Genomic DNA, 25,104 nt, shown 5'->3' on the forward strand with positions numbered 1-25,104 from the left:
CAATTTTGATTTTACGTGCTCTGCAAGTCACCCACGGGACCCCCTACAAAGGTAAGTTGGAATTAAATTGTTCTGATTTTCTAGACATGAGTATTGCTGCCTAGTGATGGGCGAAATGTTTCGGCAGGCATGGATTCACTGCGAATTTCCGCATTTCGCCATTGGCGGATTGTTTCGCGAAACGGATGAAAAAATTTGCCACGGAAATGAAATAATAGCCGCGGGCGACAAAAGAATAGCCATGCGACAAAATAATAGCCGCGGGCGACAAAATAATAGCTGCGCGACAAAATAATAGCCGCAGGCGACAAAATAATAGCCGCGGGCGACAAAAGAATAGCCGTGTGACAAAATAATAGCCGCAGCGACAAAATAATAGCCGTGTGCGACAAAATAATAGCCACGGGCAACAATTTTTTTTGCCGCACAACATTTTTGCCGTTTCGCAAATTTTTCGCTTTTTCGCGGATCTTTTGAAAAATTCGCAAATTTTTTGGCGAAGCGAAACGGAACAGATTCGCTCATCACTATTGCTGCCTAAAAGGGTGCTGAATCTTTTTCAGAAACATTAAAGTATAGTTACAGACATCCCTTAAATAAATGATAACACAAGTAATTGGTCCCATAACAAGATTTTAATATCCGATTACCTTAATTGTTGTAGTGTGGGCACCAGGGTATTCTTTCTCCTCTAACGTTGACCAGCGTTGTATAAACTTTGCCACTAAGGGATCATCATAGTCCACAATTTGAAATCCTGAAACATTAGCTCCTCCAAATTGAATTTTTGATAAATCTCCATCTGTAAATCCCTGAGTAAAAAATTGTCATTTTTATTAGATGTTCATTTTTGCTGTTTCTTCCACAAATATATTTTCTCTTAATGAAAGTGAGGGTTTCTGACAACCTATGCAGCTTGGTGGTGATCATAGCACCTTGTGTAGCACAGGCCTAAGCCTTGAAAGCTGTTTCCAAAAGCACCACTGGAAGGAATGGCTGCATAATATTATCATAAACAGAATGATCTAGGTAAATTACAAAAGTTTGAAACAGGCTATAGCATATGAGGCTACTCATAATTCCTTAGATGATAATGCATAACTGTTGCACGGCAAATATACAATGTACGGATATCAATGAACTGCAAATGCATTTAAATTAAATAGGAAATGAGCTACATTATAATATTTCCACTTCATTGCATAAAACAAGACTCATGCATTACAAATATTTATAGGTTGCCATGTTTCTTACTACTTTCCTTATCTTTCTGTACATGAACCTCAATATTCTTCTTACACTTAATATAATAGCCTTCAATAGAGGGTATTTTTTGTGTTAATGTCTTAGGTGAATTGTCAGGCTTACCTCTGCTAATACAAGCAATATGGCAACTTCTACTTATCTATGTTGTAAATAAGCTACAACATTCCCAAGTGTTTATTCTATGAAACAATATACAGAACCCTTATGTACATAAAGTTAAAACCAGACATCGTAATATACATTATACTTACCAGATTCGCTATGATATAATGATATCCTTTAACATGCTTTCCTATAGTGATAACCTATAAATTGAGAAATGTTGGAAAGTAATTGTTGCTTTATAAATATGAGTCAATCCATTTTGAAATTAATACATTGCAGGAATTACCATTCTTGTGAAAAAAAAAATACTTGTGAAATTAAGGCAGAATAAAGCAAAGCTACCATGGTTTAAATGCTTTATATTAGTTTGTGTGCATTTTAACATTAAGACAATATTTCAGGTACTTAAATATATATTGGACACTATCACTTAATTTTACATTACTCAGCTTTATCATTTTGGATCAGTCTCCAAGATTCTACCCTCTTGTGGAGTCTGATATATTCAAATATAATGAAGAAAAGTGACATTGGATAGAATGTATCCAATAAGCCAAATATATTTCCATGGTGTCAGTAAAAGATTATAAAAGTGAAAGTTTAAAAAAAAGAAAAAAAAAATATAGATAATTCAGACAGCAATAGTGCTTTCTAAAACTACAGGAATAGTAATCTTCCCAAATAAGAAGCTTACATTGTTAAATAATATACAGAATATGTAATAAAATGTATTCTCTAGGCTTCCCAGCAGCTGAAGGACCAACATTAATGCAAAAAGACTGCAAAGAGTAGAACTGATCCCTGGCAGATAGAGGCAAATGTTTAGGTCACAAAGGAACCCTCAAGTATTTAATTGTTTATATGAAGTGCAAAAAATTGTCACTAGTGTGAGACTGGCCCACTGGTGGGAAGACCTTAAGCCTGGATCACATAGGCAGCTTCAATACTGCCACTTATCACACGCCATTAATAATGCAAATTCAGTGCAATTATTTCCTGCTCAGTTGTTCACAAGTGTTTTATAGTGTGACAATTAGATTCTGGCCTCTAGAATCCCTGTGGTATATGATAAACTTACAGCTAAAATTAAACCCGATTTACAGCTCAATTAACTGAATGTTTTCTCTGATTGTATGCAACCCAATAGCTGGTTGGTACTCTATAGACTGAGAAGTAAGCATTATGGAGCCTGTGCTGCCAAAGTCTTTAATGCAGTGAGTTCAGTTCAAACAGCTGTAAGGCCTGGTGCCCAGCAATGGGAGGGGAGCATTTGATGCTATTGGCACAAATACTACATATTTTAAAATATAAATGTTCAAATAAAGGACCTAAAGGTGCTCTCACTGGCTGAGACTGATCAGTCTGCAGATACCTGGATTAATATCGTCTTATTTGACCGCATATAAAGATGGCTAAAATGCAGTCATTCAACAGATCAGAAATGCAGCCATATACTGTTCTGGGTCAGACAATAATTCCATGGAAATCCATTTGGGGGTTATTTGTTGGCCTGGTTTACAGTTTAATTCTATCAGCTGTTTAATTTGATCAGCAGCCTGATCAAGCGAGTCCCCCTCAGACGTGAAGAAGCTGGCGGAGAATTCTGCATGTATGCTACGGATGCAACAAATTCAGCATTAGGTTTGGGATTCTGACAATATTGGAAGAATGTGTGTTCATCGTTCCTAGAAAGTTAAGTTGAGGTTTTCTGATACAAATGTTGAATGTTATTTTAAAGGGTACTGACCTCTCCTAATTAAGCATTAGTTTAATGAATATGGATTCTGTTGAAAATAATTAAAACAACAGGCAAAAAGATATATGTGTTGTCTTTGGTTTGGTGCACAAATCAGAAAAAAAACTGAAATGAAAAGTAACGTTAAATTTCATTTTCTGTTTTGAGTATAATATGTTAAATATGTTTCAAAACTATATAGTATCATAGTTTTCAAACAAGGCAAAATAGGAATCTGAACAGCACTATACTTTTAATCAAAACTAATCTGCAGTTCATGAAAACCTGTATAACAGGCGGAAGATGAGAGAAAGTTTGTTTATACAGAGGGCTTCTCAGTGATCTGCAGGTTTGTTTTGATTATGTTCAGAGGGAAAACAGTAAGCAGAATGTGATTTTCAGTTGCAGATTTTGCCCTGTTTAGTACCACAAATATACTGTAAATAGAAAACCATTTATATTTCTTCATTAAACCAATAGGCACAAACTGTGTGCAACACAAGCCCTATACTGCACAATGTTGAAAATGGGGTATACTGAGCAAAATAAAAATCAGAATACATTACCAAATGCTTGCAATTTAAAAAAGAGTATGATATTATTAATTGCAATTTACTGCATTGTTAGGAAATAAACAATAACCTGCACCTGTATAGCATACAGCAATGTGTAATATGATTTGGTTTCGTAGTATCAAGTTAGTACAGCTTTTTCCATTGTAATCTTTGATAAATATCATTAGTGTTTCAATCGAACCTCTTCCTTTGATACATGCACCCCATTGTGATGGCAGCTGTCTGCACAGTGTTTGATGTCAGCTATGACAAACCTGATCCACGATGTCGTTGACTTTGTCCCGCTCACAGTCCAGAATCACTCTCCTTTCCTTTTTGATTTCTAGGTCCTGAAAAAGGGAACGGTAAGTCTCATCTTTCCTGTCATTGTTAATGTTCCCTACGTTGATTGCAGTCACTTGCCATTTCTTCTCAGCTGCTGCATCTAGCACAGCTTGTAGAGTTGACAAACCTATGAAGGAACAGAATCCAGTTACTTTCTCATCTGTAGAAAATAGATGTACCCAAGGAACAACAGATCCCAGTCTATGAACCTGCTGAAAATCAAGACAAAGTGTCTTATGTGTTTATTATTTTTTTTTCCTTGTGTATGGGACTGGTAAAATGGTTGCCCCCTAGTACTTAAGACCAGAGGTGTATTTAGGTCCGGTGCTGCCCTAGGTACCAGACCTAAATACGCCCCTACATCAAGCTCATGATGTCACTCCCACAGAGCATCCCCACACCCCTACCCCCTCACCCCCCAGCTCCATTTATAAAAAAGAAAATACATGTACCCAAGGCAGCTAATGCAACCCTGCTTAAGTCTGCCAAGTCAAGTAGATAAGCCCCAAAAACAAAATCCCACATGTCCTAAACTACTCCTGCTTGGTGCCCTATGCCCTATAAGTAATGTGTGAATCTCACCAGAAAGCATGGATAGGTGAGATTACATCTGGTAACAATCTGACCAACTTTACCAGTATTAGCTGAAATAGATACAGTATCTTCTAAAAGAAACCCAATATGTGTGTGTGTGTCTTCATATCTATTATATTGTTATCTGTTTCCTAAGATATCTTTATTAAAATTTCCCCAGCATAAACATTATTTTAGCTTGGAATGTACATGAACTGCATATTAAGAACATTCTTGTCAAACGATATTTCAAATATACATTTACATTTTTATTTTAAAAAATAATATGCAATGAATGTACTCTGCTTTGCATGATTGTGGAAGCTAATAAATAGTGTTAATGGAATGTAAATAAGTTATGGAGGTTGTTATAGCTGCAAGATAAATTGGTATGCACAGAATATGTCAGAGCCGAGTGAAACTCACATGGGGGCACAAAGGCACAAACTGGATCTGTGTTGAATGAATAAAGTGAGATTCACTGAATACACACACTATACATATTAATGGATTGCAAATACTAATATATTATCCATGCTTTCAAGGTGGCATTTACTATGCATTGGTCCAGATCAATTTGGGCAGGAAAGGAAATCAGAGACCTTTGTTTTCTCACAGCTTTCGTTGAATGCCTTCTCTGTGCTTATTTTTCTCACAGACAACCACATTTCTGGTTCGCTAATTTGCTTCATTAAGCCAGGCTTAGCCTTATTTAGAGGCTAGATTGCACGCCATAGCCATAAATAGCTCTGCGGTACATTTCGTTGGTCCATTTTAGTGGCTACCAATATGGGCTGTACATGAAGCCTTCATTTTTAATTTCATTCAGATGCTGATACAGGATCTATTATTCAGAAAACTTGGGGTCTGGGGTTTTATGGGCAAGGGATCTTTCCATAGTTTAGATCACCATACCTAAAGTCTGCTAAACATTGTTTAAACATCAAATAGATCCAATAAGATTGTTTTTCCACCAATATGTATTCATGAAACTTAACCATCAAGTGCAAGGTACTGTTTTATTATTAGAGAGAACACCCCCTCCCAAGATCTGAATATTGTGTCCAGCTCTCCATACCGCCTCCATTCCCTGACTATTTATACAAATGCTCCTGCATACAAATAAACCATACAATGTTCAACCTGCCCTAAAGAATACATATAATTAAAAGACACTTGTGCATTTCCTTATGCTATATAAAAGCACTTGGTTTATAGCCCTGGGGCTTTATACAGACTACCATTTCATTTTATCATATCTAATATCCCTATAGTGCCAGCCACTCTGCCCCTGTGCTTATGAACATCAATTTAAGGTCAGCATTTTTTTACTTAAAAGTAAATAAGAAAGACCATTTTTGTGCTTAGAATCTATCTTCTGGGCAAACTGCATATTTTTTATATAAGAGGATTAAGCTGAATGTTTTACATTGGGCACTCAATGCTGAAATCTGCCAAATCGAATTAGTTTGTTAGAAAGGTGCATTACATTCTATGACCTTTAAACATTCCTTTGTGTGTGATTGATCATATTCTTAATATAATATCAATTTCCTTTTGTGTTCAAGCATAAGGTTTCCCCAGTGCACTGCTAGCTTTCAGATTGATATTCATTTATATAAACTAGCTTAAGTGACATTTTGAAGCTAAAACGATTCTGCGAAGCATTCTATCAGTTATAAGAGAGAAGCGTAGCATTATTCATTGACTGTGTGGCTACTGATATTTGATTCAAAAATAAAAAAGAAATAAAGGCTGTTTTTAATACCTTGCAAAAATAACCCAGTAAAACTCAAGCACACATTAGGTCATTCCTTAACTAAGTCAAAGCAGAGTTAAAACTCACCTCTATCACTGTCATAAAGATATGCAAACTTGTCCCACTGATAGTACTCTATCAGGCTGAGCAGGGCTCCTTTGAGGTCCGGCCTCATCTGAATAACAAATGGATGGGTGCCATCTGTTGGAAAGCTTGGGGTTATAAAGGAGACGTGAAGAGTTCCACAGAACGATGTGATAGTATTTACAGACTTCTTATCATAAAATCCAAATATAGCAAAGACTCCTCTGGAAAACTGCGAGCAGACTGCAAGACAAAAGTCAGAAGAAAACTGATTTAAACTCTGCAATGGTTTCATTATGTTATATAAATGAGAGACTAAACCATTTTTGTGCACTGTTAGGACTTGAGACATATCTGCAATATAAATGATTAAATGTAACAGTTTAAACAATATAACCAAAATAGGCCAACATCTGTCTGAATGTGGTGATCAAACTACAGGGCTAGTGATTGTATTGCTGCAGGTAGGTGGTTATATGCCAAATGGACTCTATGACAACCTGACACAGTCCAGTCATTCAGATGAATGCAGAAAGACCAGCTAGAAATCTTCAATTCCTAGTTTTGGCACCCGCACTGTTTAGGTTGTGTCTCCATTAACTCTTTAATAATCAGAAATGTATTCCCACAGTGTAACATTCTTGAAGCAGATGTTGTGCCTCAGTAATTGTAGCTTTGGGTCAGTGAGAAAAAATTAAGAAACCCAGACCAACGTGGACCTTGGCCAATGGACAATGCTGACAATTTTTGAAAGGATAAATTGGCAACTTACTTCTGTCTCTATATAGGCACCTAGACACCTGTAGGTGTGTGTCTTCATGTTGTCCCTTATATCCCTTACAGAGGAGCCTATGGAGACTTAGTTTTTCTGGTAAATGCCTAGAATAATGTACTAACATTTGATTTCTACCAATTAAGCCTTATTTATCCACTTATTTCCGTTTATTCATATGAATGGCTAATACCAAGCACTTTGATGAATACTTATGTAACATCTAGAGAATTATTGAGTTGGGTTAGCAAATCCTTCAACCGAAACCTACAGGAACTTACAGAAACCTTGTTCAAATCATCAAGAATATTCTGGGAAATCTTTATCATTATTATGTGTTTATAAAAACACCAACATATTGCACAGCGCTGTACAATAAATAGGTGTATACATTGAACATACATATTTACATACAAAGCAACCAATAACTGATCCAAGAGACTAAAAAGGGAATCTTCATGCCCAGGAAAACTGACAGGATAATAAATGAATATGCAAGATTGAAACAAAGTGAAAAACAGTACCCATGATTTCTTACTAGCAAGGTCAAGTGATAAAAAAAATGATAGATTTACTCAGACTTTAATAAATCTATTTCTCAGTGTGCCCCATCTGTTTATGCTCTCATACTGATATTTAGAGCTCTATTTATAAAGCTGAAGTGAAATGAGGAAAAGATTTTAGACTGTGCCGATTTTTCCAGCCTACATATTTATAAAATGTCAACTTGTATAGAAATATTTCCTTATCATACGACTGCACTTCTTGATTTTTCTTACTTTTTCACTCCATTATTTTCTACGGAAGGATGAAACACTTTTGGGAGGTTTTTAATCTTATACTACCTTCTCATCATGTTGTTTAAACCACTGAGATTCTATTTATATTATGGAATTTGGGGACCTATTTACAAAGCTGTTTAAAGAAAGGCCATCAAATACACCCCACCAAGCATCGCTATGCAATGTTTAGAGTATTTATCAAGCTGTGAATTAATTTTAAGCTATCATCTCCAAAAAATCGCAAAGTACCGATCATTACGAAAAAAACGCAATCGGACTCCATTCGACCCGTTCGTGGGTAAGTAAATCAGCCCCTTGCAGTGGGAGACTCATTTTCCAAGAACTTACTATTTGATATGACTTGATGATCGTATTGATGGCTGTAGCTGCACAGGAAGAAGAGCGGAAGAACTTTTATCTCCTTCCTAAATCTACTGCAGATGGTGTTAAATGACCCATTAACACTGATTGTAGTGAGCCCTAAAATAGCTCTTTATGGCAGCACAGCTGCAGAACGTACTTTTTGCTAGAATTTAGGTGAATATCAATCATCAGTTTTTAGCAATTTGGCTGTGTGTAAGCCAAGAAATGTAAAGGTTTCTACACGTATTTTTCTCTTTTGTTTGGGTTTCAAAAAGCCATACGAGATACTGAAAACATCCCCATTCAGTCCCTAAAGCCTAAATGATAAGGTTCAATATAATTATTGTCAGTATTAGAAAAAACTTTTTTACTTTGATACTTTAAGAAGGCCTAAGGTATCCCCATGCAATTAGTCAACCTGAAAATCCCATGAAAGGTGGCCATACACAGGCAGATTTAAGCTGCTAATTTGGGTCTTTCATACCGATTCAGCAGCTTATCTGCCCTTGTATGGGACCCTCTGACAGGCCTCCTTGACCGAAATCTGGGCAAAAACCAGCCAGATGTCTATAAGGCAGGCTTGATTTTTCTGTTGGATCGACCTGACTTTTCATATCCCCTTATTGTAATGTGATCATTTGACCCTAGGGCTAACTATCACATTAGCACAACATTACCCACCCAAGGCAGAAAGGCTCACTTGTTTGGCGAGGTCGCTAAACGAGCAAATCTTACATGTATGGCCACCTTTAGGCTAAGGCAAATCAATCAAACCACCAACCCCTGAACCTATTTCCTTGAAATCCGACCACTAATGGTATAGAAAACAACACAGTGCTCCTAAACCTTGAATAAACAAAAATAAAATGTATTTATCAATAGAATGGAGGGCTATTTGCCAATGCAATCGATGTCATGCATATCAGATCTTTATCTGCTTAGATTAGTCTGAAAGCTGTACTCTAGTGCACACTTTGGGGCCTATTTATTATGCTGTTATCGGTTGCCATGTAAAAAAATGGCGTAAATTTTTTATGCATTTTTTCTTCTGCCGGAACTTACATAAAATAACAACGTAAAATCCAGCATTTGGATGGCAACATTTGCTGTTTTTTAAACAAATTTTGTTAAATAAATAGGCAGATTCGCTCATCACTAGTAGCCAGAACTCTGATTCATATCCTTCTTATATACAGTATTTCTTTCTTAGATAAATCATTTTTTATAAGGAATGTAAGTTTCCATTATATTGTGATAAGTATTTTTTAAAGGTTGTCTTTATACTTTTATGCCCTAGTTGGCCTTAACCAATGTTCTTCCTACATAAAATGCAGTTCCTTTCTATAGGGATAAAGGACCAGATTCAAATCAGTAAGAAATGATTATCTTACGGTTTATCACATGAAAAAAAACTGAAGAAAATAACTTTTCTTCTAATTTAGTTAATTGATTGATTTAATTGAATGATTTCAATAAAGTTTACACATGATAAACCGTGAGATTTGTTTTTTTAATTGAATTGCATCTCAAATTGAATCTCATCCATGAGTTTTCACTTTAATTTGCCCTCTTAATGTCTTTTTTTTCAACTTAAAGGGCTTTAGTGCTCGAAACATGTTGTGTAATTAAAGCACATTTCAGCAGCAAGTACTGCAGTGTGGCTCTCTCTCATAGTTACATAGTTACATAGGGTTGAAAAATTACCAGAGTCCATCAAGTTCAACCCATCCAAGTAAACCCAGCACACACAACCCACACCTACCAATCTATACACTCACATACATAAACTATATATACAACCAGTAATACTAACTGTAGATATTAGTAACACAATAGCCTTGGATATTCTGCTTGTTCAAGAACTCATCCAGGCCCCTCTTATAGGCATTAACAGAATCTGCCATTACCACATCTCTAGGAAGGGCATTCCCCAACCTCACTGCCCTCACCGTGAAAAACCACCTACGCTGCTTCAAATGGAAGCTCCTTTCCTCTAATCTAAAGGGGTGACCTCTGGTGCGTTGATCGTTTTTATGGGAAAAAAGAACACCCCCTATCTGCCTATAATCCCCTCTAATGTACTTGTACAGAGTAATCATGTCCCCTCGCAAGCGCCTCTTTTCCAGAGAAAACAACCCCAACCTCGACAGTCTCACCTCATAGTTTAAATCTTCCATCCCCTTAACTCTCAGCGGCTTTTTATAAGCATTTATGTTTGTATGCCGGCAATTGCACACAGTCATAGATTATTTAAAGGTATTTCAATAAAAGAATGTATTTATTTATGTTTTGCACATATATGATAAAAAAAAAAAAATTACCATAAGGCTAATGACCAAGTTTATTCTATCCTGTGGTACAGTATGGGGCACATTTACTAAAATCCGTTTTTTCTGGGCTTAAAACACGATATGGTATAAATTTGCAGTAACCACGATAATTTCTAAAGTTCTAAAATGTCTTTCGTTCGTACGAAAATATCACAATTGCATTCCGAAAGTCACAATATTTTCATGCCGAAAAGTTCCTTATGCCACGAAAACCTTTCTGGCTTTGATGCCTTTCATGTCTGGCTTTGGAAGCCTACCACAGGGCTCAATGGAACTCGACAGATCAAACCTGGAGAAAAGATAGTCCTGAGGAAACTGTAACCAAAGTGTTAACGAATTCTGGAATGTTCGTATTCTTTGCGCAAAGTGCATTTTTTCGTGGAATTTAACAAAAAACACAAAAAACTTGTGGAATTTTAACAAACAGTTTGCATACATTCCAAAATGTTCTATAAGTTAGAAAAAATATGAAATTATCTCAAAATTGTTTAGTAAATGTGCCCCTATGTGTGTGATACAAAGGAAGTGTTTTGAATATTTTGTGAATATTTAATTTTCATTCCTTTTCTATGCTTTATTAACTAATAACCAATAATTATAAAGTTATGGTGGGGAGGAACCCAACTGAAGGTTTTCAATTGGGCTCATTGTGGCGGTAGGACATTGCTGTGGCCATTTTACCCATTTCTGGCTCTTGGTGTTTCGTTAAGGTATGTAACAATGGGGTTCAGAGGAATGGCTGAAAGCAAAGAGTCAACTGAGGAGTCCCCTTGTCAAGTCTGAGCTATAGGGGTGGTACCTAGAATTTGGTATCCATAAGTTGGTATTTATGCAGCAGATAAAATGTCCCAGGAATCTCTTGCTATTGCAGTATTGTAGGACACTTACTCATCTCCTCCCATATGCTTAGCTTTGGCTGTACTTTGAGTACTCGTTCCTTTCAGCATCATTAAATGGCATATTCTGGGCAAAGCTCACAATTACCTCTGCCAGAAGTATTGTATTCTTAGAATTTGGTGTACATAAGGGACTTGCATTATTATTTTTCTGTCCACTGGGCCTTTTTTACTTTCAGGGGCCTCCTCTGAAGCTAACAAGACTGGATCATGCATTTGCTTTGCCACATCCTGGACATTTCTCTGTCGTATAGTCTGACAGATTGCTAAACTACTCTTGCTGAGCACCGCTAGCTGCCTTATCACTTGGCCTCAGTGATCCTTATTCTGTCACTTCTGGTTTAGTTGATAAAATCACCTACGCCCTTATTATTCCAGAGAATCATTTTCATTAGTTCATATCGACTTCAAGAAGATGTGTTTTTTGAATTTCGAGAGTTGAAAAAGTGAGGATTATAAAATTTTTTAAAGATTTTTATTTCCAGTGCTCTTGCAGATAAAATGTATTGACTTAATTTCATAGAAAATTACTTGTACCACTTCCTACCAGATGGGAAATGCAATTACTCTTTTGTAACACACACAGACAAACATACAGAAAGACACACACACATACACACACACATACACACATACACACACACATACACACACACACATACAGACGCACATACAGACACACACGCATATACAGATACTGAATACTGAATACTTCACGACCTTGTCAAATACCAAACTGAAGCTGAACCCTAAATGACCAATTCATACAGCACTTTAAATCTCATGACTTTGAGGTTTAGGTAGAAGTAGAACACTACTGACTTGATTAAATCCCTAGTACAGGTATGGAATCCCTATCTAGAAACCAAATATCCAGAAAGCTCTGAATTACGAGAAGGCCATCTTTCAAAGACTCCATTTTAATTTAAAAAAAAAAAACATTTTTATGACAATTTCCTTTTTTTCTGTAGTAATAAAACATAAGATATAATTAATCCTTATTGGAGTCAAAACAATCCTATTGGGTTTAATCAATGTTTGCATGATTATTTAGACCTAAGGTATGGAGATCCAAATTATAAAAACCCAGGTCCCGGGCATTCAAGATAACAGGTCCCATACCAGTATACATATGCATTAAGTTATTGTTACTATTATCACCTCAGAGTCTCTAAATTAACCCAGTAAATAAGATCATTTATTGATTCATATTGAAAAAAATTCTTCTAATCTCCCCCCACAACAATACAAACACATAAGGAGCAATTTATAATTTGAATTAGGAAAATAGCCGTGTTCTGTAGTGAAGTCTTTGTGCTCCAGAATGGGAGGCGTGCATCTGTGCTCTCCCCATGCAACGTGGAAAGACTATAAGGGGATCATTAAAATCAGTCTGCCATTTTTTGCACACTGCCTTCCTTGTTTAAAGAACTGTTGCAGGTTTTAGCATTTTAAAGATGTACAGATACCTCCATAAATACAGAGATGCATTCCCTTTAATTTCCCTTCTAGCTTTAAGCATGCCATTGCCTTTTACCTATAGACCTCTTATTCAATACTGAATCATACTGCATAATACTATCTTATTACTGAATAGGAATACTGGGTAAACACTGCTATTCTTCCTCTCATGTAAATGCAGGAGGGGATTAAAATAAAGATGATTAAAAGCATATCTAGCAAACAGGGATAAGTATAATATATAAACCCTATATGTAATATACCAGTACAATAATAAACATTATTTCAAACAAAGATACAACTGTCCGGTAACACACAGACAAAGCCAACTAGCCCTCAGATTTTGGGGGCTAAAGCCGCATTAGTTTAATGTCCATCATAACTTTAATATTCCCAATGTTAGTCAGCATTTTCTAGACCAAAGATATTTGCTTCTCTAAAGATAGATTTAAATTCCTTAAAGAGCTGTCCCACTATGCAATTTTTAAAGAATTTATTTTAATTAGCTTCCTAAAACAAATTTAATTTCCCCTAAGGCAGATCATACATTTATTGAGTTTGTTTTCCCCTCACAGCCTGAAAGCACAACACCAGAAGCAAAATTGTTTCTTCGCCATAGGTCAGCAATGTTTCATAAACTATTCAGCAATGAAACCAAAAGGGCATTTGGGCTTAAACTGATATTATCCGGACCCGTTTTGGATTATGAATCTAGAATTATAAAACAGCTTTGCAAGTGCAGTTATGACATATACACTATTATACGCTACTAATGTAGAATTCTAATGGCAATTGTTCTGTGAATTTAACCCTAAATGTTTTGTGTCTTTCGCTGAAGCTTTTCTATACACAACCCATGTCAAGTCCCATTTTTCAGCAAAAGCTGGTTCATTAAAATGTATTTGCTTAGTAAAATCAAACAAATACTCTACTTACTTACACTAGGGCATAATTCTCAACATCCTAAAATTATATTAGAGACACTGTCACTAAGTCTTTGAGCCATAGCAGAATTGTACTACAGTGTAATGAAGTGTCGTGTCTAACCACAGGATAGTCAACTAAATAGCATTTTCGGTTCCATCCTGAAAAGAGCCAGAATAGAAATTAAATAATAAAGACCAATGAAAAGTGCTTAGAATTGACATCTATAATATAATATTTAAAACTTTAAAGTAACAGTAAACTGCTATTTGTTTCTGTTAGAAGCTCAACAATCTCAGTAGAACCCTTACTGGGCACTAGGGTTGATTAACCCCAGAATAGCCACTGAACATCATGCTCAACAAAAAACAAAATTGAACCCCTGTTGTTCCATTAACAGTGAAGTAGGTAGAGGTAAAGCAGTGATCCCCAACCAGTGGCTCACAAGCAACATGTTGCTCACCAACCCCTTGGATGTTGCTCCCAGTGGCCTAAAAGCTGGTCCTTATTTTTGAATTTCTGGCTTGGTGGCAAGTTTTAGTTGCATAAAAATCCAAACAGAGCCTTCTGTAGGCTACCTGTCCACATAGGGGCTACCAAATAGCCAATCACAGCTCTTATTGGGTACCCCCAGGAACTTTTTTTTTCTCATGCCTGTGCTGCTCCCCAACACTTTTTCTAATTGAATGTGGCCCACATGTATAAAAGGTTGAGGACCTCTGAGGTATACTATCATGAGCCATTTGCTGCAGAAAGAGGCTGAAGTTCAAACTGGAGAAACTGAGATATGCTTCCATAGATTGGCTTTGTCTCTCTGTACTCAACCCACTGGGGAAGGCCATTGCAAAGACAGCTATTGGGAGATGGGAATGATGGGAATGAAGGTTATTCTGATGGATAATATGGTCATGGTGGATTCCATATACAAACTAAATTAAATAAATAGACTGTTTGGAAATGTGAGCTTTCTCTAGGTTTTCAAAGCTATTTTCTCTCTATACCTCCTCACTTGGCAAACTAATCAATTCTTTTGGCTTTCAGTACCACCTCTATGCTGACGATACTCAGATCTATCGTTCCTCTCCTGATCTCAACCCAGAGCTTCTAACTCGCGTCTCTTCCTGCCTGTCCGCTATCTCCACTTGTATGTCCCAACATTACCTTAAATTAAACCTCTCTAGAAACTGAACTGGTTCTCTTTCCCCCATCCAATGCCCACATTGTTCCCGAGGTATCTATAGAGGTTAACAATTCTACCATCACCCCATCTTCCCAGGCACGGTGCCTTGGGGTTATCCTTGATTCTGCCCTGTCCTTCACTCCTCATATCCAATCACTTATCAAATCATGTCACTTTCACCTAAGAAATATCTCCAAAATACGATCATTTATCACCCATGATTCTGCCAAAATTCTTATTCACTCTCTTATAATATCTCGCCTGGACTACTGTAACTCCCTATTAATTGGCCTTCCCCTCCAAAGACTGTCCCCTCTCCAGTCCATAATGAATACTGCTGCCAGGCACATACACCTCTCCAACCGCTCCTCCTCTGCCATGCCACTCTGCCAATCCCTGCACTGGCTTCCCCTACCATCCAGGATAAAATTCAAACTAATGACTCTCACATTCAAAGCAGTTCATAACTCTGCCCCACCCTACATCTCTGAACTTATCCCATAGGTACCGCCCAACCCGCTTGTTACGCTCCTCTACTGACCTGCTCCTCAACTCCTCTCTCATTCCCTCCTCACACGCTCGCATTCAAGACTTTGCAAGGGCTGCCCCCCTTCTCTGGAATTCGCTCCCACAAACTATCAGACTTTCTCTCAATCTCTCTGCCTTCAAGAGATCTCTAAAAACACATTTATTTAGAGAAGCTTACCCTAATCTAGTTTAGCAACACCCTGTGCCACACCTCACAACTCTGGTCATGCCCATTCCCACACCTTGGTGCACATTTACTAACCCACGAACGGGTTGAAATGAGTCCGATTGCGTTTTTTTCGTAATGATCGGTATTTTGCGATTTTTTTCGTATTTTTTGCGATTTTTTCGGCTTCTTTACGATTTTTTTGTTACCAATACGATTTTTGCGTAAAAACGCGAGTTTTTCGTAGCCATTACGAAAGTTGCGTAAAATCTGGCGATTTTTCGTAGCGTTAAAACTTGCGCAAAAAGTTGCGCTTTTTTCGTAGCGTTAAAACTTACGCGAAACTTTGCACCATTTAAGTTTTAATGCTACGAAAAAGGCGCAACTTTTCGCGTAAGTTTTAACGCTACGAAAAAAGTGCAACTTTTTACGCAACTTTCGTAATGGCTACGAAAAACTCGCGTTTTTACGCAAAAATCGTATTGGTAACGAAAAATTCGTAAAGAAGCCGAAAAAATCGCAACAAATACGAAAAAGTCGCAAAATGTTCGTTTTCAAGTCGGAACTTTTCCAATTCGGGTCGGATTCGTCGGTTAGTAAATCAGCCCCCTTGTGTCTCAACCCTTTCTCCTTGTAGATTGTAAGCTCTTTTGGGCAGGGCTCTCTTCATCTCTTGTATCGGTTATTGATTGCTTTATATGTTACTCTGTATGTCCAATGTATGAAACCCACTTATTGTACAGCGCTGCGGAATATGTTGGCGCTTTATAAATAAATGTTAATAATAATAATAAAGCTGCAGCCTCAAGCTTTTGTGAATTAAAACTCACAGCATTCCCTTCCACTTGGTGTATTCTTACTTGTTCTGTATGTGAATCCTTATACCTTGTAAAACTAGACTTAGAATATGAATATTCTGAGGGGTTGGTTTGACCGACTCATCTTTCCGTGACTCCCACCTCATCTTATCTGCTATATAAAATTAATTTTGTAAAGAACTAAGAAACAATCTACTAACTTCACTTTTCACTTAATACCAAATGCCAGAAAACAAGTCTTTTGTTAAAGCTACAGATGAGTGAAAGTGAGCAGCAACTATAAAAATCCCCAGAATTACAGGGTTTGTAAGCTGTCTCTTGGAATGTTTAAGGCTCCATTTTTGGAACCATAACCACAGGGGGACTAACGTAGTAAGGTCATGTCAACTGGATATGATGTGACACTTGCAGGCCTATTATTTCAGGCTGCTGTTTCAGCAAAACTGACAAATTCCCACTGGTTAAGAGCGTATTTCTGCAACAAAAAATATTGAGATTTGATGAATGAAATCTTAAGAGATTTGGACTAAATCATTATTTTAATGATAATATGGAACGTGGTTGACATCTAACAATATCATATGTAATAGTTTGACAATCTAAGCATAAATGCTTAATGGCTGCAGGATATAGATCACGGAGAAGCAATGGACAGTGCCACAGCTGCTGCAGAACTATCTCAGCAAGCATGCATTCGTTAAACCTATGGGAAGGGGGTGCAGGAAATTTTAGTGACAGATGGAGCACTGAAGGAAGCCTAAGCTTGACATGCAGCCTCATATCTGCAGGAAACTTCAAAATGTTCCAAGTGAAAAAAGAACATATGTTATGTACATCTAGCTTTGCATTATGCACATATTACATAACTATGTTTCTTGGGGTAAACAGGAATGAGACAAGAAGCAAAATTACATAAATTCCGGCTGTGCAAGTCAGCATAGGGTATTTTGAAATGAATTAGACCTTGGGCCCCAAGCAGGCCTGCATTGGCATACTAAATAGGTCCTGCAATTGGTGCACAGAGGCCCAAACAGCCCCCTCAGGCCCAATAAATTGTGACTGGCTATCTCCTCAACCTTATTTATTTGTTTGACTGGCTATCGAATCTTACAACAGCCCCTTTGCCATTTGCCAGAATCCACATATCCAGGTCTGGCTTCAAGTACATTACAGAACTGTGTGCTAAAAAATATAATTTTGGCAGATAAATCAAAGAAAAGTAAAATCACAATTGCACCCATAATGTCTATAATTCCTTTATAAAATGTGCATTCAATATAAAGCAGAATGGTGGGATTCAGGCCTAGATCGCTCTGTGCAAGCTTTGAGTTGGGAATTGATCCATGAATCAGTATGAATACAATTTCCACTGCTTCACACATCTCCTCTGGGCATACTTATTAGCTGAGTAATTCATTGAAAAGTGTTAAGTGGAAGCATATGTCTCAAGTGGTATGAGAAATGCTCCCAAGTTATGGATGTAAATGGATTCTATGTAAATGGAAGGTAGAACACATAATTATGTTTTAAACTCATTGCCTAAATTTCCATATGTTTTAAACACAGTCCCAACTCCAAAATAAAAACCTTCTGGTTATTTAACACAATTAAAACTGATTCAGAACAATCTGAGATTATTTTTTTCTCTCCAGTTCATAAAAGGACATAGCAGTATATAAACCTCTGTATGAGCAGGACAAAGTGCTGACTACAAGGATAGGAATACCAAGGGATAAGCAGTTCACTGTGCTGGAGTCAGGACCTTTCCCTCTTTTCCAAAGGCATAGAAAAGATTATACAAATAAGCTCTAGATCTAAAGGAAACTGATTTCTTTGCATTCCCTTATGAGCTTCATCAGTAACAGGTTAAATTTAAATGATTATCTAACTGGCTGATACTGCAGTGTTGCAGAGAGAATATTAGACATGGGTTCAAGATAATTCCAATGGGGTTATACAATGACGGGTGGTAATTTTCTTGGTTAAGGAGTGACAGCTTAACCTGAACTTTTGTGCATTTTTTGAATGCATGCCTTAATGAATTTATGTTTGCTGCCTGACAGCATTTTAAAGCCTGTCCTAAGAAGCCACTTCTACTTTAGCCATTTGCCATAGAAACTATGGGGCTGATTCACTAAAGGTTGATAACGCTTATCGCATGCTTTTTTGCGTTAAAAAGCATGCGATAATTAAGTCCCGATTAATTTCGCATACATTAAGACACATATCGCATGCGCAAAAAAACACACTTGTTATTTACCTCGCATTGCGTTAGTATTAGTGAATAGAACTAATACTAACGCATGATTCACAAACACATATGTGGTTTGTGAGCTTTTGGCAACACAATATGGACTTTGCAGTGGGATTTATTCAAGTATGTGATTGCCCTAGAGTGATGCAGCCTCCAGTTTGCAGGGAAATGGTCATTTTCAGAACAGTACTGTAGTTTTCCGAAAGTAATGGTTACATGCGTAAAATCGTGTGCTAATATAGCACGCAGCAAAATATATTGCGCGCAGCGGTAAATAATGCACGCACCGGGAAAAAACACAAGAAAAACGCTCATCGCAAGTTAAATAACGCAAAGAACATCGCGTCTTAATTATGACGCCTGTCCTTTTAGTGAATCGAGAGTTAAGTCGCAAAAAATAAGAAGTGATAAAATTTTTAACGCATGCTATAAATAACGCTCGTTTTATCGACCTTTAGTGAATCGGCCCCTATGTCTCAGTTTAGGCATTTTGTGTCTAATGACCTTAAAGGCATTTGCACATCTAGCAGCAGCTAGAACATTGGCTTTTACTACAACTTACTAGACACATAAGAATAATAAGCACTCAATAGAAGGCAAAGGTATACCTAAATGAATCAATATTTTGGGTCTAGATACCTTTTTCATATCTATACAGAGCAGAGAAAATGAAATAGGGAGCGTCAATTATTATGGCCCCAGATGTGCAAGAGTAAGGTGCAGCGAGCAGCACTGTTGGTTGCATGGTAGCCCTGTAAATTATTAGGCAGTAAGTATAAGGCTCAGCACCTTGTGCCTACTTGGGATCCCTAATCTGCAAGTTAGGGGGTGGATGAGGGGACACCCACATATCACTCCTTCCTACCCATATTAAATGCTCTAGCTGAATAGGGTGCAAAGGGTGCCTAATGGAAAAAGGTGGGAAGGGCATGGTGGTTTCTGTCTACTTTTTCCATTTTGTGTCATGTCCTGCACCTAATGAGTGCTAGGGTCTTTGGAACAACATTTCTACATTCTGAAGGACTCTATAGAAATTACTAACCCCACAAACACAAATATATAGATATATAGTTATATGACCCATGATTAAAAGCACATGCCAGAGTGAGTTTCAACTCAAGCACATATTTTTATTCTTTGTGGATGAGAGCCAGCTCTGTACCATTGCATTAAACAATATCATCAATCAAGCTCATCCACAGAAAGGTATTCTCCACTGCCTAAAAGCCCACAAGCAAAGCAGCTCTGTTATTTTCCTATGGAAGAAAGCATATGTCAGGGTACATATCACTCTCTAGCTTTAACTGCACTGCTGTCTATAATATAAATTACAGAAAAAAATAATAGCTAGGTTCAATTCACTGAGGGAAATATATTGCATGGTTTATCATTTGAAAACTTAAGAAGAAGCCTTTGTGAAAATTTGGAAAAATATTAACTGCAGGTGAGCTGGCTGCATAATGGCTAATTTCTTCTCTAATTTGGTAATTTTAGATTATGGTAGCATGTTCAAATTAAACATTTTAAAGGAGACATACTGTGTGAAAAACTAGAATGTTCCAATGCATTACACTCTTTTAAATTATAAGCACATTATAGACAGGTTGATTTTTTTTTTTTTAATTTCTACTTGTCCAGCCCATCTGTTCCACTTCCTGCTTCCTCCTTTCCAAGACTGTATAGGGGAGCCTGCAACACTCCTAACATTGCACTGTAGGATATGAACCAATCAGCAGCTAAGCTGACCTGATAGGGAACTGGAGCCTGCCTTTGCTTGACTACAGGGCTGTAACTGGCTATCCCCTTCCTACTGTGCTTCTGGCAGGGTCCATTACAACATGCCCACCCTTCATTTGAAACACAGTCAGGGACAGTAGCAGATATATAGGGGGTTCAATAAGGGGGTTTATTTATAAAGTAAGTGATCAGTTTTAGCCCAGAGTGAAACCAGCACCATATAGTGTTCATTATTGCCTACAATATTGGGGGGGGGCTCAGAACAGAACAGGTCCTCTCTGTAGCCATGTGACCAATAAGATCAGTGCAATTTAACTATTCACACACCAGCAAACTGTACAAATAGGATACAATAGGCTGATCTGAAATTCAAAAAATCAACACAGATGAGGTCAGCCCTAGACTTTTTTTTTGGGTAAACGATGAATGAGTAACCTCAGCTAGGTTAGCCTGATTTCAGCAGAACTTGTATTCTATACACAATCATTTACTTATTTGTGCCACTGGGTTTGACTTTTAGAATCAAAACCACTGTCACTCGAGAAACATTTCTTACAGTCCTGCAGTCAGTACTTTAAGGACAAGTTTGCTTTGGTTCAGCCACTGTAGATGAATTAATAAGATAAAAAGTGAAGTCAGCAGAACTTTGATGTTAAATATGGTGGACACCAAAGAGACAAATATGTGCTGTCTACGTCTTTATTTAATGTATTTCACTTGTGCTAATACTTCAGCTTTAAACTTCCCATGTACAACATCCTAAAGTGACCCTAACCACTATATATGCTGGTACATATCTGTTCCCCGCTTAACAAGATAAATACAAAAATGCAATGCTATTAGAACTCCACTAATTGTGTTAACCTCCTATAATTACTAAATTGTATAATAGTTGTAAAACAATTATCCATATATGTGTACTTTTTAATTCCAATAAAACCTTCCTGAGCAAATTAAAGTCTACAAAAAACTGTACAAAACACTAAACACTTTTTAGTTCTAGCTATGCAGGCAGATTTACTAACACCCCATATGTTTTTCCTGCCAGAATTTTAGCAAAATTGGCATTTTCCCCAAGTTTGATTTTTTTTTTCTTTTAATCAGGATTTTTTTTCCCATGGGCAAGAGACAAAATCTTGATCTTTTTATGTGATGGTAGAATTTTATTATGGTTGCAGTTATTCAAATTCTTGCAATGGAAGTAACTGTCCCCCCACTGAGCTATATTGCTGTAACATTCTTGTGGCCATGGTTCTAGATGCAACAAGAACCCTGTAATATTAATTTTATTATGAAAAAGTACTTATTTTAGCTGTTAGTTATAACGTTTGTGCTGCCCCAACCCATTCCCTTAATGCACCTTACACATTCAATTTATCATGATATATGCTTCTAGAAAATTAGAAATGGCACTTATATTACAGTGTCAATCACTGCAACCTGCAGGACTTAATATTCTCCTCTTTGTGTCTGTAAGTTACCCACCCACTTAGACTGTAAGCTTAACGGGGCAGGTATCCCCTTCCTCTTATTTCTTTGAACCTTAGCTCTTAATCTTTAACTTGTTTTTATTTATTATTTATAATTTATTGTTCTGCAGTACAGCACTGCATACCTAAGTTGCTTTATATAAATAAAATATACATATATACAAACACATTGAGTTTTACATAGAGTTGTACAGGTTCAGTGAGTGTAAAACTGCCAAACCTTGGATTACAATAAACAATACAGTTCACAATTAAAACATGGTGGGTTCTTTTAGTTGCCCTTAGCCTTTTGAATGTGGCTTGCTTATTCCTGTTTTTCCACTCTAACTAATCTTTCTTATTGCACCTTTATCACTACAGTGTAATATGTACCAATTATAATAGTGTGGCATCTATCCAGAAACCAGAATGTGGTTACCAGATTAAATGCCCATTGCAGTACAATTCTACTTTAGTCACACATCAGGATAACTAAAATATTTTTATTTTGCTAGCTATGTCCCTTTCATTTCTCCTGCCATGTATCATATAACACTAAATATTTCTTTTCCTTTAGTTTAGTCAATCTGGGCTAAATATAGGCAGTTTCACTAAACGTGATTTTATTTTAGAATATTGATTCTCAGATATCAAATATCCCTGCATATTTTATAGAGTGCCTTAAATATCACTGATTGTAAGCGTCAGTCTGCTGTAGGGCACATGCCTGCCTATGTCCAGCAAAGCGCACAACCTTCATTACTGTATTCCCATATTGATGAGGCAGCGAAAAATCCAGCTGTCCCTTAGGTGCCCATCCAGATTAATTTGCTGGACCTTCCTTATTCCCCCCAATTGCACAAAGACTCAGCTTTGCACATTTACGATTCAAAAGACGACAGGAGATCCCCATTCCCTACTTCTGTGAATCCAACACCATATCTGAAGGAGATAATAAATTAAGCATTGGGGTTATATTGAAATACAGTAGGTGCTTTATAATTTTAGTTACTGGTTAGGGTAAGCTTTATAATGTATGTACATTTTGTTTTTGCTCTTCATACTATTTTATATGTTGGCATGAATGTTTAAAATATGAACACATTATGAAGCTGGGTGTGTAGCAAAAAGATGGAATTAGCAGAACTTCAATTTTCACATAAGATATGTTTATACTGAAAACCAGGTTTTTAGATTCATTAAGGAATATGCTACCCTTATACTAGTGCATATAGTTCTCATCCCTGCTAAGTGTTTTCTTTTACAAATATTCACTTTTAAGCATAAATATGTAATGCAAACTCTTCTGTACTGCTATTTGAAACCACCACATACAAAGGGACACCATGCAGAGACGTGGCTTCTAAGTGGCCAGAGGCACTGCAGTACAAACCCAACATGATGGGAGTCACGTACGTATAGAATACATTCTCACACTGACTGTCAGAGATATTCAGAGTAGCAGGTTTAGCAAATACACAAAGGCTGCATCTAATAATAAGCCATTCTGCCTAATAAATGCTGATTTAATTTCCCTTTGTAACACAGCCAAATGCATCTTCTGAATTGGCCCTTTGAGTATAACATACAATTGCAGAGCGTCTGTATATTTGTCAGTTTTCTTACTGGGTCACATCTGAATTTGTTGGCTGAAAAGATCTACTTATGTGTAATTTGTAAATCTTCAGAAATTGCATAAACATGAAGCATCACCCTACCAAATACAGGCTGGTAAATGAAATTTGATCTTCTGTATTAGAAATACATTCACATGCAAAAAAACATGCTATTGCAGTGACAGGTCCCATTTTTTGTCTGATATATTTTTAATAACTATAATAGGGACATAAAACCCATGCAGTGGTCTAAAGCCCAGAAGGCTGCATATTGTACAGTAGCCAGGAGCTTGGATGGTCAGCATGTTCTGATCCAAAACTGGAATAGTGGGCCTATGAAAGTTTGGCTATCTGACAAATAGGCCCTTTTTGTGATGTCCTCAACTGCAACAAGCCAAGTAAAACCACACATGGCCTCAAATTGTGAGCAATCTATGTATATATACTGTAGAATAATAACAACCACCACAAAACCCTTTTCAAACACTAGTTCTATGTCAATGGACTTGTACACAAAAACAGTTTTTTACATAGGGGTAGCCTTCTGCCCACCTAGAAAAAACTGCTCTGTCCAAGTAACTTCAGCTGTGACCTTGAAATGCACACACACAGAATAGGGCCCACAATTTACTCCACATCACAATTTACTCCATATACAAATACTGCTTGTCTTTCCTAGGTCCCCTCTTCTCCCAGCCAATTGCAAGCTGCATGGTTTGCCCCCTATAGTTACCACACTGACCTTGGACAAGTAGCAGACCTAAAGTTTGAAATGGGACCCAGCATTTGGCAAAAGAGGTCAGTGCACCTTTCAGGGCCATAGTGGAGGTTAACGTGCCCTGGACTAATTAGGCCTTCCAACAATTCTCATATAGGCCAATGGCCATCTAATTTTCTTTTTCCTACAAGCAACCAACCAACAAGAATATTACCAAAGTAAATAGAGGATCAAGAACTACTTATTGTCTCTTTAGGAAGATAATTGCATGGCTGTGCCCTCTATATTCTGGTAGCTAATTGCTTGTGTGTGCCATCTATAGCAGCAGTCACTGACTCTTTAGTATGAAGGCACTGGGTTGTAACTGACTTGGAGTAGGCAGGGAGTGACAGTAGGTTTGTACATAAGACTACTACTGATGTTCTTGAAGGCTTTTAATGCAGGAGAATGAGTTAATCTTTCTAGTTTAAAGTGGGAGTTGGAGGTTGAATGACCAACATAATAAATAACAACATCAATAAAGGTAAGGCAGGAGGTTGGGTCTGTCTTAAGTTTTCCATTTATTTAGGACACATCCACTCAAGATCCAGATCTACTTGTGGGTACTACAACCCAAATCAATAATTTGCAGTGGGAACACCATGACCTCCTTACCTTTATAAACATGGA

At 37.2% G+C, this 25,104-nt stretch overlaps 1 protein-coding gene across 5 annotated transcripts in view; it reads right to left on the reverse strand.

The window, feature by feature from the left end:
• Window positions 1-25,104, reverse strand: part of gria2 (glutamate receptor, ionotropic, AMPA 2) — a 79,340-nt gene that overhangs the window by 27,328 nt on the left and 26,908 nt on the right. For all 5 annotated transcript variants that reach the window (XR_004221074.1, XM_031896220.1, XM_031896223.1 and 2 more), the window contains 4 exon segments: window positions 6,425-6,664; window positions 3,936-4,132; window positions 1,518-1,571; window positions 651-812 (listed from right to left, as the gene is read on the reverse strand). Coding sequence is in view for 4 of the 5 variants with exons in the window: in XM_031896220.1 (XP_031752080.1) it covers window positions 651-812; window positions 1,518-1,571; window positions 3,936-4,132; window positions 6,425-6,664 (653 nt within the window). In the remaining variant the exon portion in view is untranslated.

Source organism: Xenopus tropicalis, chromosome 1 (assembly GCF_000004195.4).
Source record: "Xenopus tropicalis strain Nigerian chromosome 1, UCB_Xtro_10.0, whole genome shotgun sequence".
Lineage (NCBI taxonomy): Eukaryota > Metazoa > Chordata > Amphibia > Anura > Pipidae > Xenopus > Xenopus tropicalis.